Source organism: Lingula anatina, chromosome 10 (assembly GCF_051362555.1).
Source record: "Lingula anatina isolate TDL-2025a chromosome 10, LinAna3.0, whole genome shotgun sequence".
NCBI lineage: Eukaryota > Metazoa > Brachiopoda > Lingulata > Lingulida > Lingulidae > Lingula > Lingula anatina.
The window spans coordinates 18266762-18280679 of NC_141776.1; the positions used below are offsets into that span (position 1 = coordinate 18266762).

The window sequence follows — 13918 nt, forward strand, 5'->3', positions numbered from 1 at the left end:
GACTGGGCGCATGAAGTTGATGAAAATTAAAGCACTTTATTTGAATATGATTTTGCATACAAATTCGTGTAATACATATGCATATACATGACATCGTAAACGATATCAAACATTTTTCCCGACAAATATCGACCCGCTAGATTAAGCCAGCGGGCAAACATACAATTACGCATGAGTGTGCAATGGCGAATCCAACTGCCAAACAACACTCCTATGTTCATTTAGAATTAAAGACGAGCACATCTCGTTCAAAATACATCTTTCATAATCGGAAAAACTTTTTTAAAAATAATATTTTGATGTGTAGCAAACTGGCCATGTCGGGCGAGACTGAGGAGGAGAGGGTACATTGATTCCCTTTTCCAAAAACCTAGCCATTTAATTGTTGTTAATCTCCCAAACTTGTGCAATACAGAAAGCTGTACCCCTTCGTGTTAAATAAGCACATGCCATGGTGAACCGGTCCAGCTGAATGTTCCATTCCATGTGGAAATAACCCAACTTTCAGCTGATTTATGCTCAGAGATTTACCTTGTTTGCCAGGTGGTTTAATCTACTAACAGAGACGATCTTGGACAAGAACTGTTAGAAATATCAATCTCCCTCACCAACACCAGTCAAGTTATTCGCCGTTAAATCCCATTATAAACTGAAACTGTCGGCCATGTTTTAAACTCCTTGGGTTGTTGACAAGCCACCCACCCCCACCCAAACCAATCCCACCTCTCCCAACGGAATATTGTTGCATTGCATGTTTGACTATTACCAGCTTTACCAGAAAAGACAGCCGGCTGGTTTGACGAAGCCTTTGGTAACTAACGGTTATTGTTTGTGTCGTGCATTTGACGAGCACCGCATCTACAAGCCGTTAAGTAACAAAGTCTCCGTAAAACCGATTCTAGGTTGCTAGCAGTGCCAATTTTTAAATCGCACACTGCGCCGATCTATTTCATATCATTTCGACAAGAATATTCATGAATATTGCACAATGGAGCCCACAGCCAAGCACCGCTTTAACTGCAGTAGTAAAAGGCTCCCGTTGTCAGTGCAATGAATAATGTCCTATTCAATCTCGAGAAATATCATCTTTAACACTGGAACGCAGGGTGGTCCTTCATCCGGGACAGGGGCACTGGGTTCTTCACCCACTCCAGGATCTGACTCATGGTGACGATGTACACGTTCTTGTTGGACAGAAGTTCGTCAATGTATTGATGGAGAGCGTAAAATCTGGAACATAGCGTTTTTTTTTTTTTATTTCCATGCAAACATAAACGTCTAAGAATAACGAGAACCTCACCCGACGGGTTACATCCCCTCTCAAAGTTATTCAGTAAAATCCTGTAACTGTTAGCAATGCTTTCTATTGAGGACAGTATAGTATAGTCGTAACGTACTGTGGCTTTACAATCCTTTGAAGAGAAATGCCTTTAAATAGACCAACAATGTACTTATTATAAGAAAAAGAGAGAGAGAGAGAGAGGAACCAACGATAGCGTACCTGTGACTCCACCAGTCCAGCCACGTAGCGTGCGTACTCATTTGGAAAGGTGCTCGGTTCGTGTGGTAAAAACGCTTGAAATTATACCTTGAAAAAAGAAATAAAGATTTTATGCAAATACAGTGGCTTGGAAACCCCTACCTTTATAGGTCTAATATACACACCCTCTACATGTACCAGAGTCACAAATTGATTTTTCACTAGATACTGGGGTACATGTATTTAAAGCTATGTCTTTGGCAAAATCATGACGATTTTGCTTCAGCTCAATTTTTTTGCATAAAATTCATTTCATCGCTCAGCTGAGTGCTTTGTTTTTACGTTGAACAGTTGAGGCAACTCAAACAACTTAAAAACCAAGGACGTTTTCACCGACCTGAAGTACCCCAGCGTTTCTTCCTTGGATTGCGGCCAGCAGGCAGTGTCTATCATGGTACACCGCGTCTTCAGTTTGCCCTTGTCGTCCAACAGGAAGTGGATATTGGTTGGGAATTCCCAAACGCCAGGGAAGGGCTTAGTCGGGCAGTTCTTCATGGTGCAAAGCATCCTCCCGGGGACGTGGTCCAGTGTGAACGGCCACAGGGGCTCGGAGTTGTCCTTCAGGCCCTGGGGGTGGTAGGGGACCATGGTGGCGTCGTATTTAAAGCCGTGGTCTTTTAGCACCTGGAATTCGTTGTCGCCGCCAATGGCAAGGAAGGGGCTGCGGTATCCGATCATTTCACCGATGGGGATACCTAAAATGTGTGGAAGCGTTTTCTCTCCAAGTGTTTCAAGAACATATTGCCGTTTGTTTTATTGTTTAGTCAAGAACCTTTGTAAGGCCTAAGTAAACATATCAAAACCTGTTGAACAGCTATGGCCGTCCGTTGATGGAGCTTAGAACTGAGCCGGTCTGATGTACATGTGGGTCTCCTGTTAAATAGGGTCCAGATCCCAATGACTTGTACGGGTAAGCCCCGCCCTAAATTTTGACACGCTAACGCCTAACCTCAATAATTATTATGGAAGGTAGACTCTGTTACACGTACCCTCAGATACTTAAAGTGATAATAACTCTTCGTTTCGGCCAAAAAATGAATTTTCCTGGAGTAAACAACAATTTTCCCATACTTACCAATGATTAATGAATCCATTTTTACATTCAAAGTTAGTCCCTGGTTTTTTTCTAAAAAGTTTGGTTTTTTGTTAAAATCTCTTAAGAGGTTTTAACAGAGTATAGCCATCAATGGAGGTCACGTGGTCTAAAGACAAGCTCAGATATCAGAATAATAGCTATAACAGCCTTTTTTGTGGGAAAACAGAATATATTATATTTTTATGAGTCACTCACAATGTTTTTATTGTGAAATACAGATTTCATACGAAGAGTTATTATCCCTTTAACACCAGTTTAAGTTTAACACTGATCAATAAGATCAACTCACCCGTCTCCTCGTGTGTGAATGTTCTCTGACCCACGATCTCTTTGACGTAATTATCATAGGAACCATGGTACCAGTAAGTCAGGTTGTTTATGTGGGACACAGTGTGAATAGCTATCTCATGACCGGCATCGTAAAGTTCCTTTACCTGTCATAAACAATAGGACAGAATGATAAAAGTGGGTTGAAAAAAAAGCTCAGAAAATAAATAAGGGGATCATTATTATTTAACACGGGCGCAACGCCGTTTATAGCATCGTTCACAACCTTAAAGTTTGTAGTTTTTTATTGTACAAATACGATATCAATCACGCGAGAGGAAAATGATTGTGGTAGATGTGACGCAGAACACCGCGGCACAATGCACTGCCCCATACCTGGTTATAGACTGTGCCATTGTGTGTCAGGAAATACGTCGCTCCAATAGAACAACCGTTAGGGTTTTTTCTTGAAGGGTGGAAGAGCAATCTGCAATAATGGCAATGGTTTAAAAGATAAACCAGCGAATAAATGAATATAAGCAAGGTACCTTAAAAACATCATTCTCAATGGTGATAGGCTTCATAATTCCCAAGGTCAAATTATAAAACTCCTTAAACGTTAGAAACTAACAGAAAATAAATATTATCACTACTGTTTTATCAAAATAAATACATATGGTTAGGGTTTATTTGTTATATTATATCTTTTGATGTAGATTTAATCGCTGTGGGGGCCGTTGTGAGAAATAGACTGGTAATTCATTCAACAAAAATTAGAGTCAACTGCAACAGTTTTTTTATAAAACATTCTCTTTAACGCCTAACATTTGCTATACTCGTAGTGATATTTCATCCAAATTTAGTTGTTTTGTTTACCTGTAATACTTCATCATAGCTGCGTAGTCATTTATCCAATCATCGAACGAGATGTAGACGAACTGCGGGACTTCCTCTGGCGGTATGTTGCCGGGAATACCCGAATACGGACAGAAGCATTCCGGTAGCTTGCAGTCGGGAACACACTCGAACTTAGGGCGATACGTTTTAATAGGTCGGTATGTTTCTGAAACAGTAGGGGTCCATTTATGTCACACATATGAAAGGCATTACCGTGAATATACTGAATGTACAATTTTTTGTCATTTTCACAATATGTCCACGGCAGACCATATGATATCTTTGTTGACTTTGTTCTTAACTTGTCGTTACTTGTTACTTGTCAGACCTCAGAAAAGTGAATTCGACCGAGGCTGCGCCCAAAGAAAATAGAAGTTTGAACTTACCGTCAGAGGTACTGCTTGGCTCAACGTCAGGCAATAAAACAGATGGCTTTTGTGGTTCTTCTACGGCAACTGGCCTTTTTGAAACACTCTTATATTTTTTTAACTTGGCTGAAATAAGGATGAGAAAAATGTAATGGTTTTAATGCATTGGCGTTTGACTTTTTAAAAAGCTTTTTGAATTTTTCGTGTGATAAACGTTCTGGCGAGTTTAAGATGCCTATTGGATAAATGATGTGGCAAATGAAGTCTTGGCAATACATGTTTGCGTACCATATATCCATAAATCCTCCAAATATTCAAATAATCTCCAAAGTATTAGAAAAAAACATATTTTAGCATATACTGTTGTTACGCTACTTTTTAACACTGGGTATGCGACGTACTTCCCAAAGAAGTCGAAATAAAACAGTGCTTTTAAATATATAAAATACTGCATGCCTCTACTAAACCTGAAAAGTTTACGGGTTAAGAGGATAGGCCTATACAGTGTATGTTATATGGTTATAATGTTATGTTAAATGTAATAATGATTATAAGGTCCATGTCATAAGAGAGGAAGATATCCATTACCCTAGGTAATGGCACAGTATGAATATATGTCGTTAATAAACCCTTAACCTAAGCTTAAGGTTATTTTAGAGGAACATTACAAAATCTGGAAATGGTATCAAGTCCTCTACCGTTACAAGTAATGGTCATTATTAGGTATTGACATACAGATTTAGCATAATAATTCTTTTCCCCATGGATTTGCGAATGTGGAAAGAGCAGACGGCTTATCCTATCCCATTGGGAGGGCTAATATTGTTTCATTGCCCAAATCACTGTTTCACATCCAGTCTATTATAGCATTTCATACATGTAGATATTATGTATTACCATTCAAAACACTTGGTGAATATATTTCATTCAGGTTCAAATTCTGACCGTTGATATGCCAGGCAGATAAAAGGGTGTTAGGAGTTGACTAAGCTGTAAGATTATTAAGCCTCCAATCTAGCCAATCAGGTCTCAATTGCAATGTTTACGTCACACTTGGTGGTGTCGGAATGAAACCTAATGACGTCATGCGTAACCACGTGATTATCTAGGCATTTGATCATTTTAGGGTTAATTTAACTTGTGCACCTATCCTTTGTTAGAGAATTAACTCTTTTTCATAAGATATCCAGCGTACGCGTGTGGTACATAAGTCACTTTGAGGATTCATGTTAATTCACCGTATAGATCTTAATGAAAATAGAAGTATATATATTGATGCACCTAATGTAGATCTTCAAAGGTGCATCAATATATATATACTTCTATGTACATAATTCACATAACGCATGGGACAGAACGAACGATAAAATGATCAGATAGATGTGTATCACTTACTCATAAATTTGGTCTCTACTTTGGAACTGACTACACGGCTACCTAGACGTTACGCAATGTGTTCATCACGGAACGCTGGAGATGCACTTGAACCCAGTTTCGAAATTATGCTAATTGGTGCACAACCATGCAGTGGTCACAGGATAACGGTAACCGCTACTATAGGTTTTTAATGGGGATTGAATCAGCGGCACCTAAGGTCAATTTTGTATGCAATAGAGATAGGGCAGCTGGTTTTATTGTGATTAATTTCTTCATCAAAGCAGACACCCTGTTAGCATAGAACCATAAGCAGGAACATTAAAAAAGCCTTTACTGACGAAAATTGTCAGAAACGAAATTTTCAAAGAAATTTTTGAGAGGATGTCATAACCGTGTGTATAGCACGGTTGCACCTTACTTGACATTTCATGTTTAGGTACAAGTATACATGTAGCCGTGTAAATAGTGGGACAAAAAATAAAGCGCAAGGTTTGCATATATAAGCTTAGCACAGTGGGAGGCTAATTAATACGACGGAGTGACGTCACAGTGCGTGGCGTCACACGATTATTGGAGGTTAACGGTAGGCAAACTTACGACTGCTGTCATACGCGTACACGAATTCTACCCCTCCGTTTCGCATGACGCAGTGGGTGCCTTCTGGCACCGTGTTCGGGACCGGACGTCCCCATACGCATGCGTAATAGATCGTGGGGTTTGTTGAGTGACAGAATGAGGCAAAAGGGGCGGGGCATGCCAAAGAACGTTGCAGACGATCTGAAATCGGATTCTTATCCATGAGATTTGTTTCTATAAGTGTTATTGCAACGAAATAGTTTTTAAAGGGAAAAAATGTTAACTGTGTCTAAAACTAAAGTTATTACTAAACAAAAAGAAAAACTGCTAACGTTAACGGCGTCTATGTTTAAGAAAATTACCAAACTAAATGAAAAATTGTTAAATTCGCTATAATTCTAAAAGTTAGAAAACTTATGAAAATTACAAATGTAATATCTACTATCCATCATCCATTAAGACAGGCTTTTTTAATCATGGTTGAAAAATTGGCTGTATGTTTATACCATTTAATCCGATTTCCAATCTTAAATATTAATATCTATTAAGTCAAGAACCGCTCGTAAAATCAGCCCTGCACGAGCTTGCTAATTGGGTATAACATACCTTTAGATGCTAATGACCCTGCCAATGGCGTCCTCATAGCGGGCAAGTCCTTCACGGTGTTTCCAGAGTAAGGTAATTTTGGCTCTTGCCGTGGTTCAACAGGGGCTACTTGCTCCGGCGCCGAGATTGGTGGTGGCACGTATTGTACATACGTCACTTCCTGGGGCACCTGCACGTACTTAACTTCCTGTCGTGGGTGCTGCTCATACGTCACTTCCTGCTGCACGGACGGGGCGGGTTCGCCTGGTTGCTCCGGAGAGTGATCGGTACCTTGGTTTAGAATGAAAGGTTGGTACAGGCTAGCCATACCCGAAGCTGGGATAGCATTAGATCCGCCTCTGTTGTATTGCTGATGTTTTTGATTGTAATGCTGCTCCCGTTGTAGCTCCTGTTGCTGTTGCTGTTGTTGCTTTTGCTGCAGTTGCTGCTGCTCTACCAACTGCTGAAGCTGTCGCTGTTGCTGCTGTTGCTGTTGTTGTTGGTGCTGTTTGATCTGTTCCAGCATTTCCTGCTGTTTTTCCTTCTCTTTTCTGAGTTGTTCCTGGAAGCCCTGAACCAGGCGTGATAGAAGTAGTTGATTATGTTCGTCTTGATTGCGGGTGTACGCAGCTGGAGGCCCCTGTTGGAGATATTGTTGGGTCTGTTCCGGCTGTTCTTGTTGCTGTTGTTGTTGTTGTTGTTGTTGTTGGGACTGCTGCTGAATATACAGTCTCTGTTGCTGTTTCAGCAATTGCCTTTGTTTCAGTTGTTCCTGCTGTTGCTCCTGCTGTTCCAACTGCTGCTGCTGCTCTTGTTGCTGTTGCCATTGTTGCTGCTGCAATTGCTGCTGCTGTTGTTGTGGAGTCAGCAGCTGTTGTTGGTTAGGTGGCGGCCGTATCACAAGGTATCTGTCACCGCCCTGTGGCGGTGAGTTGGCGTAATCCTTGTTTTGCCTCACAGACGCGTACTGCTGAACTGGCAGCTTGGGTGATGGCTGCTGCTGGACAACCACCTGCTGGCGTTGCTGCTGCTGTTGTTCCTGCTTTTGTCTTTGCTTCTGTTTCTGTTCCTGTAACAATTGTTCTCGCTGAAGCTGTTGCTGCTGTCTTTCCTGCTGTCTCTGCTGTTGTTGCTGCATCAACATGTACATGTGCTGCTGATACTGGTTGATCTGCGGGCTGTACATGGAGCCGTCCGAACCCTGAGTATCATCAGGTTCACCTGGAACGTAACAACAAATACCACCAGTGTATCACAAATTATAAACCGGAAGTTGGATGAAACTTTAATGACGTAATTTCCGGTCTCATTCCATTCATGATAAATCTGTGGTGAGACATTAAGGAAATTCCAGTTACACGGGGCGAATGCATTCTGTGGAGAATGCTTTTCTCCCTACTCTCACTTACATGTATTTAAAGTTTTGGCAATTTATCATACATCATTGTTTATAAAATTTAAACATTTAAGTGCTTTATTTGTCTATATTTTGTTATCTATTTAAGTGAGAGGGACAAGATTTGTTCTCCAGGCGGTCGCAAGCCAGGTGTAACAGGGGGTTGAGGTAAGCAGTGGTCGTAGACATGAGGCGTTCTCTTCATTTTATAAAGCAACCGGAGTATGGACAAGACCCTTAAATTCAACAATTTGAACTATTTGGTACGACTGAAATACTGTATATCCATTTATTTATTTATTTATTTATTTATTTATTTATTTATTTATTTATTTCGGGAAAGATTGACCTCTTGAATTTGGAACTGCAAACTTAGGAATCAAGATTTTAATCTATCAGCGAAAAGATTTCAATGAAACTGTTGGCATCTAACGCCATAAAAAGGTACTCTATTTTTTCATTATTTTTTTCAATATTTTCCGTCCTTTTTTGAACATGCAGAATTTGATTCTTTATCCCCAGCATGACCTGGTTGTAATTTATGCCATATCTTATTAAGGTAAAGTGCTTCATAAATGGTAATAGAATTATAAGATGTTCGCTGATGACATTTCAAAACTGTCGTGTCAGCTTATAACACTAAATTATGATAATGATTTCAGCCGCCGTATTTCATTAACTTTCCAATACGCGTTGCACGCATAATTGAATTGGCCACTGTTATTTAGATATAAATCACAATGTTTGCCTTTATAAAAACAACATGTTATTAGATCCTAGGTGAGTTAAATGATGGTAGGAAGTTTTCTCACTTTTCTTACCCGTAAAAGAAATTGTTTTATATCTTGGATTTGACTGGGTCGTCATTTAAGCACATTTTAACACCATTCAATTCTTGCTTGAAAAAAAAACATTAATCTTGGACTGTAATTTTTATTTTGAAAAAATGCGTGTAATATCTCCAACGTCATATCTGTGGGCGGGCTGTGGTTGTAGCTCCTTTCATCTTGTGTGCAAATGCAATTTTTACCAGTTCTTTAATGTCTTTTAATTTATTTAGGTTTTCAAATTGCCTTTTTGCTTTATCTGTTACCAACATAAAAAGACACGGCAGTAGACAAGAAAATTAATTTCCAAAACGAGTAGTAGGACTTGAACTGTAAAAAATATGCCTTAATTTTACAACTCTGTTCAGTATTTGTATTCAATAAATCCACCACTTCAGTTAAAACGCAACATTCTTTAGTCAAACTTTTCGCAAACCCTGGGAGAAATGCAGAGTACCAGACACTCTCACGGGTAACGGAGAGCATTCCTGCATTATCTCCATGCTGTAGACAGTCTGCCTATTCAGAGCAACGAAGATGAACTCTTGATTACCAAAGGTTGGCACAATTACTCATATTAAATGAAAGGACCAGACGGGGATGCCTTGTAGATTACACGGAGCACCGTGCAATTTCACGCTTCCCCAACTCAAAAATTAATATCATTTTGTAAAGATGAATTCATAATTTTGACTTCCCACTGTGAATTCGTGACTTTATAATTGCGCATTGTCTGCTTTATGAAATCAATGTTATAAATAGATATACACACTGGGCACATTTTGTTGAAGTAGTGGCGGAAGCATTACCAAAGTCTTTGCCCTCCTCCCGAAAATTAAGCTGCAGATGGTTTGAACGGCATTAAGTTTATTTCGTCTTGTTATCAAATTATTTAATCCTCATTCAACAATATTCATTTGTTGTCTCTCCTCTCCCCCCCCCCCCTCCACCCCGTCCCCTGCATTCTAAGTTTGGGGGTCCAAATGAAATTGCTCTCTCTCTCTCTCTCTCTCTCTCTCTCTCTCTCTCTCTCTCTCTCTCTCTCTCTCTCTCTCTCTCTCTCCTCACCAACTCCCCCCCCCCCCGTGCCATCTTTGAGAGGGGATGGTAAGGTATTCTGAGCCTAGCAAAGCCACCTTTATTGTCTTGCTGTATTCCCACCTCTCCTCTCCCCACCCCTCTCCCTGTATATACCCCCCCCCCCCCCCCAATGTTAATAACATGGTTCATCAGAGTGGGAAATGTTGTTAGAGTTTTAAAAATTAGAGGTTTAAAAAATAAAATACAATGCAGCCTTTTTGCACTGGCTGTTTTAAAAATTTTTGCTGACCCTTTTTTCCATGCAAATGATGCTAATATTTGGATTCTAAATTAAGTGACATTGGTAATTGGTCACCATTACGTGACTCAAGTTCATTATATTTAGCATATTAATCTTGGCCTGTTTTCGGTTTTATATGGCGTAGTCCGTTAAATGGCTTGGTTCATTAAGGATTTTTTTAAATGGCCGAGTAGCAGAAAAAACTCTGTGTGGAGGCGAACGATGAAGATGCCCAATTGGGCTCTAGCTCTTTCAAATACCTTATAAAAATGAATTTGTTCAGTAAAAAATTATCTGGACGCTGTTACGCCGCGCTGTGTATGTATATTTCCTTCAAGCTGTATACGTGACATGATAAAGATGTAACGATATCGTCAACACGAACGCCGGGCACGAACGCTAGGTTCATTAGTATAGAATTAAAACCGCAACAGGAATTATATTTATTTAATTCATTGTGATAACTCTTCATGCCTCATGAACACACATAAGCATTATCTTGAATAAAGGAATTAAATGAAAAAAATCTTGACAATTTGCTAAAATGACAAGGGGCACGCCTGATTTAATGTTTACGGGATTTCTCACCTACCGCTCTGTGACAGTTTATCTTGAGATAAAATAACTGTACAATACTGATAAGTATTGGGTTAAATATTTTGTAAAAAAAATCCCATGTGACCGTTTCGCCACATATTTTATTTCTATGCGTTCTTTACAGCATGATAGCTCATCGTCTAGGTCACGACTGGTATTGTTACTCGTTAAAAAGCCATTAGGCGCCAACATCTTATCATAATTCATAACAAAGTACCGGTGTCGTGTTTTTTTTAAATCTTTTATAGCATTCTCTAGACACTCTTTCTCTCTCTCTCATTATTTATTATGATTACTTTATTATAAAGCCACCTTGACTTTAACGTCTCATGTATACTGAATACATACATGTACATGTAAGAATCCTTGAATCATTAATATGATTTCGACACGTTGATAACGGGCATGACTTTTGTAGTTAATTACGCTTAAACGTTCAGGGAAATAACGAGATATATATCGTGATAATTCATTTGCATTAATATGCATGTAACCGTATAGCAATGCCTATTCCTGCAGGAATTTTCGAATACCTTCATTATTCTTATCGTTTATAAATTGCGGTTAACAAATGAGCTCTTTGTGTTGTTTTTCCTTATTTATTATACGTCAACTCTACGATTGGAGTGACAAGTTAAGAACAGGAACAAAGCTGCATTTACGCATTAAAGTTGCTTCCACTGGTTATACGGCATAATTTGTATATAAGTATGCACAGTAAATATCTACTTATGTAACTGCTTGGTCATAGCCTTTATGAGAAATGTGCTAGGTTTAACAAAGATTATTATTATTATTATTATTATTATTATTATTATTATTAATATTATTATTACTTTATTATAATAATAATCATAACTTCATTATTATTATGAAGATAAATTAGATCAGGTTTCACAAGCAAACCTGGAGACCGAAAGTTCGTCTAAGCTTTACAGCTTACATTTTAGTCTACTAACCGTAACAAGATAAATCGGTACTAATCCAGTAGAATAATTTATTGTTGCGAAGGCATAGCTGGTGACTTAGACCTGCAGATAACTAATTACAGTGGACAACCACGGCTTCATTCTGAATTTTTTTTTAAAGAGCTATTAGCTGTCGTCCACTAAAACATTAAAACAAAACAGACAAACATCTCAGCCGTGCAGTGAGTGGTGGTGTCGGAGATATCGGTGCCCAGGGATCAGTTTTGTAATCAAGATGCACACGCCGATGTTGGATGTGGTCTGGTTAACCGTGTTCTAAATGCATTTAGCTTGTAATATTGTGGGCAGTGTTGCTCGAATCATACATTGTATATGTGTTTATCGCTTATTCATTCTCCCTCTCTCTCTCTCTCTCTCTCTCTCTCTCACACACACACACACACACACACATTCACACGCACTCTCTCTCTCTCTCTCTCTCTCCTGTGCTGCACCCTTTATAACCAACCTTATTTCTAGAACTACGCCTCTCATACTTTTAGTCCCCCACCCCCCCGCCCCCCACCTCTTTCAAAAAAGGTTTCTTTTTCTAATCCTTCCTAATTGGTTCCATATTTCCAATATCAAAACGAAAGCTTACCTATGACGAACTCAAACTTAACGGCTTGCCCTTGCTGAACACATGTGGTCCCTTCCGGTAACAGCCTCCTGGTCGTCTGCCCGTCCTTACAGTACAGGTAAGCTCCGCGGTTGGAAGTATCGCAAAGAAACTGGAAAGGACACAGATCTCTCTTGGTTGCTGATTGAGCGTGATTCTCAGCCGTCAGAAGGCACAGAATCAGAATGACCATCGTCCCACCTGCTTGCGACATTTTGATTCGAGTTTTCAGCTTGTGTGTTGTAAAATGACCGCTGAATTTCAATGTCCAAATGTTGTCTGTCGTGGAATATTATTTTGAAACACAGTCGATTTTTTATGATTAAATAATTTCTACAGAGAAAAATCGGTTTCGATTTCAAGTTCTTTCAGCTGCAGGCCGGTACAAAAAATAGATAAAACAGCGCCGTCTCTGGCCCCAAGTCCTGTTGGTCAAGTTGGTCAAAGAAAAGGACACTATCGCCACCTACCACCCAGTGGTCACCGTGTGTGTGGAAGAGACACGGTTAAACGGCGGAATGTAGCGTTTCCCAACGGCGCACCGGTCTGATCCTCGCACGTCTCCTTTCCTTCTGTCCTTCCTTCCTTCCCAAGCCAACAACTGCAGCACCCGACCCCTGCCTCTCTCTCCGAGGTCGACGAGACGAAATGGAGCTGTGACAGCAGTGCAGTGAAACGTGATTCAAAGCTTATCGGGGCGGTTACGCTGGCACGCGAAAATATGCGCCGCGTCGTGGAGACAAGAGCCGCAGTGATAGCCCCCGTTCAGCATAATTAGCAGTCTGATTTAACGTCTGATTTCAAGGACTAAAGACCACTAATTTTTACCGTTTATCATCATCACTCCTAATGTATTCGTTGCGTATGAACAACCATGCCTTGTGTTACTGATTTCCTTAATATTTTGCATAGAAATAGAATATGTTATTACAGATAATACATGACCATTTAAACAGAGTGATTCTCATATAAGTACATATATACATATTGACAATAGCCGTTGCATTACAGCCGTGGTGCTTTTCTTCAAATTTTGCTTACGTAACTCTTAATTGTCTTCGTTAAATTAATACAAAGTTTATTTGGCATTATTTTGTGGTATGGCTGAAGGGGTTAATTTTAAAATTTTTATTTTTAATAAATAGATTAATGAATATCTATATATGAACATGTGTACATACGTCTTGTATATGAATTGAAATAAAACGTGCACTGTAGGATATTATGAAATAAAGTAGGGTCTTTAGATACACGAAACAATGAATAAGAATAGAATAATATAGACTTTAATTTGATTTAACCAATAAAACTAAATGGCAATAGAATAAAAATAAAATTGGATGAAATTATTTTTTTCAGTCAGTTCTAGCGTGCAGATTCTGAACCCGAATCTAAATCATCTAGAATTAGACTTACAAAAAACTAGACAACTCTCTTTTTTTTTCAGTTTTGTTCATATTAAACAACTTAAGCACTTAATGTCT

At 39.2% G+C, this 13918-nt stretch overlaps 1 protein-coding gene across 1 annotated transcript; it reads right to left on the reverse strand.

The window, feature by feature from the left end:
- Positions 1 to 11: 11 nt before the first annotated feature.
- On the reverse strand, positions 12 to 13115 carry LOC106160242 (uncharacterized). Its single transcript, XM_086998117.1, has 9 exons — positions 12417 to 13115; positions 6728 to 7927; positions 4187 to 4294; positions 3780 to 3966; positions 3300 to 3390; positions 2926 to 3070; positions 1878 to 2235; positions 1502 to 1588; positions 12 to 1230 (listed from the first exon to the last, which is right to left on the reverse strand). Exons 1-9 carry the CDS (start codon positions 12646 to 12648, stop codon positions 1089 to 1091), a joined length of 2550 nt encoding a protein of 849 aa, XP_086854243.1. The 5' UTR covers positions 12649 to 13115; the 3' UTR covers positions 12 to 1088.
- Between the last annotated feature and the right edge of the window lie 803 nt (positions 13116 to 13918).

Excerpts from the sequence above, each read along its gene's own strand:
- LOC106160242 (XM_086998117.1), bottom strand. The coding sequence starts at position 12,648 with ATGTCGCAAGCAGGTGGGACGATGGTCATTCTGATTCTGTGCCTTCTG. Across the intron at positions 4,295-6,727 it reads AGGGTCATTAGCATCTAAAG|CCAAGTTAAAAAAATATAAG; the intron begins GTATGTTATACC and ends TCCTTATTTCAG. Across the intron at positions 2,236-2,925 it reads ATTCACACACGAGGAGACGG|GTATCCCCATCGGTGAAATG; the intron begins GTGAGTTGATCT and ends CACACATTTTAG.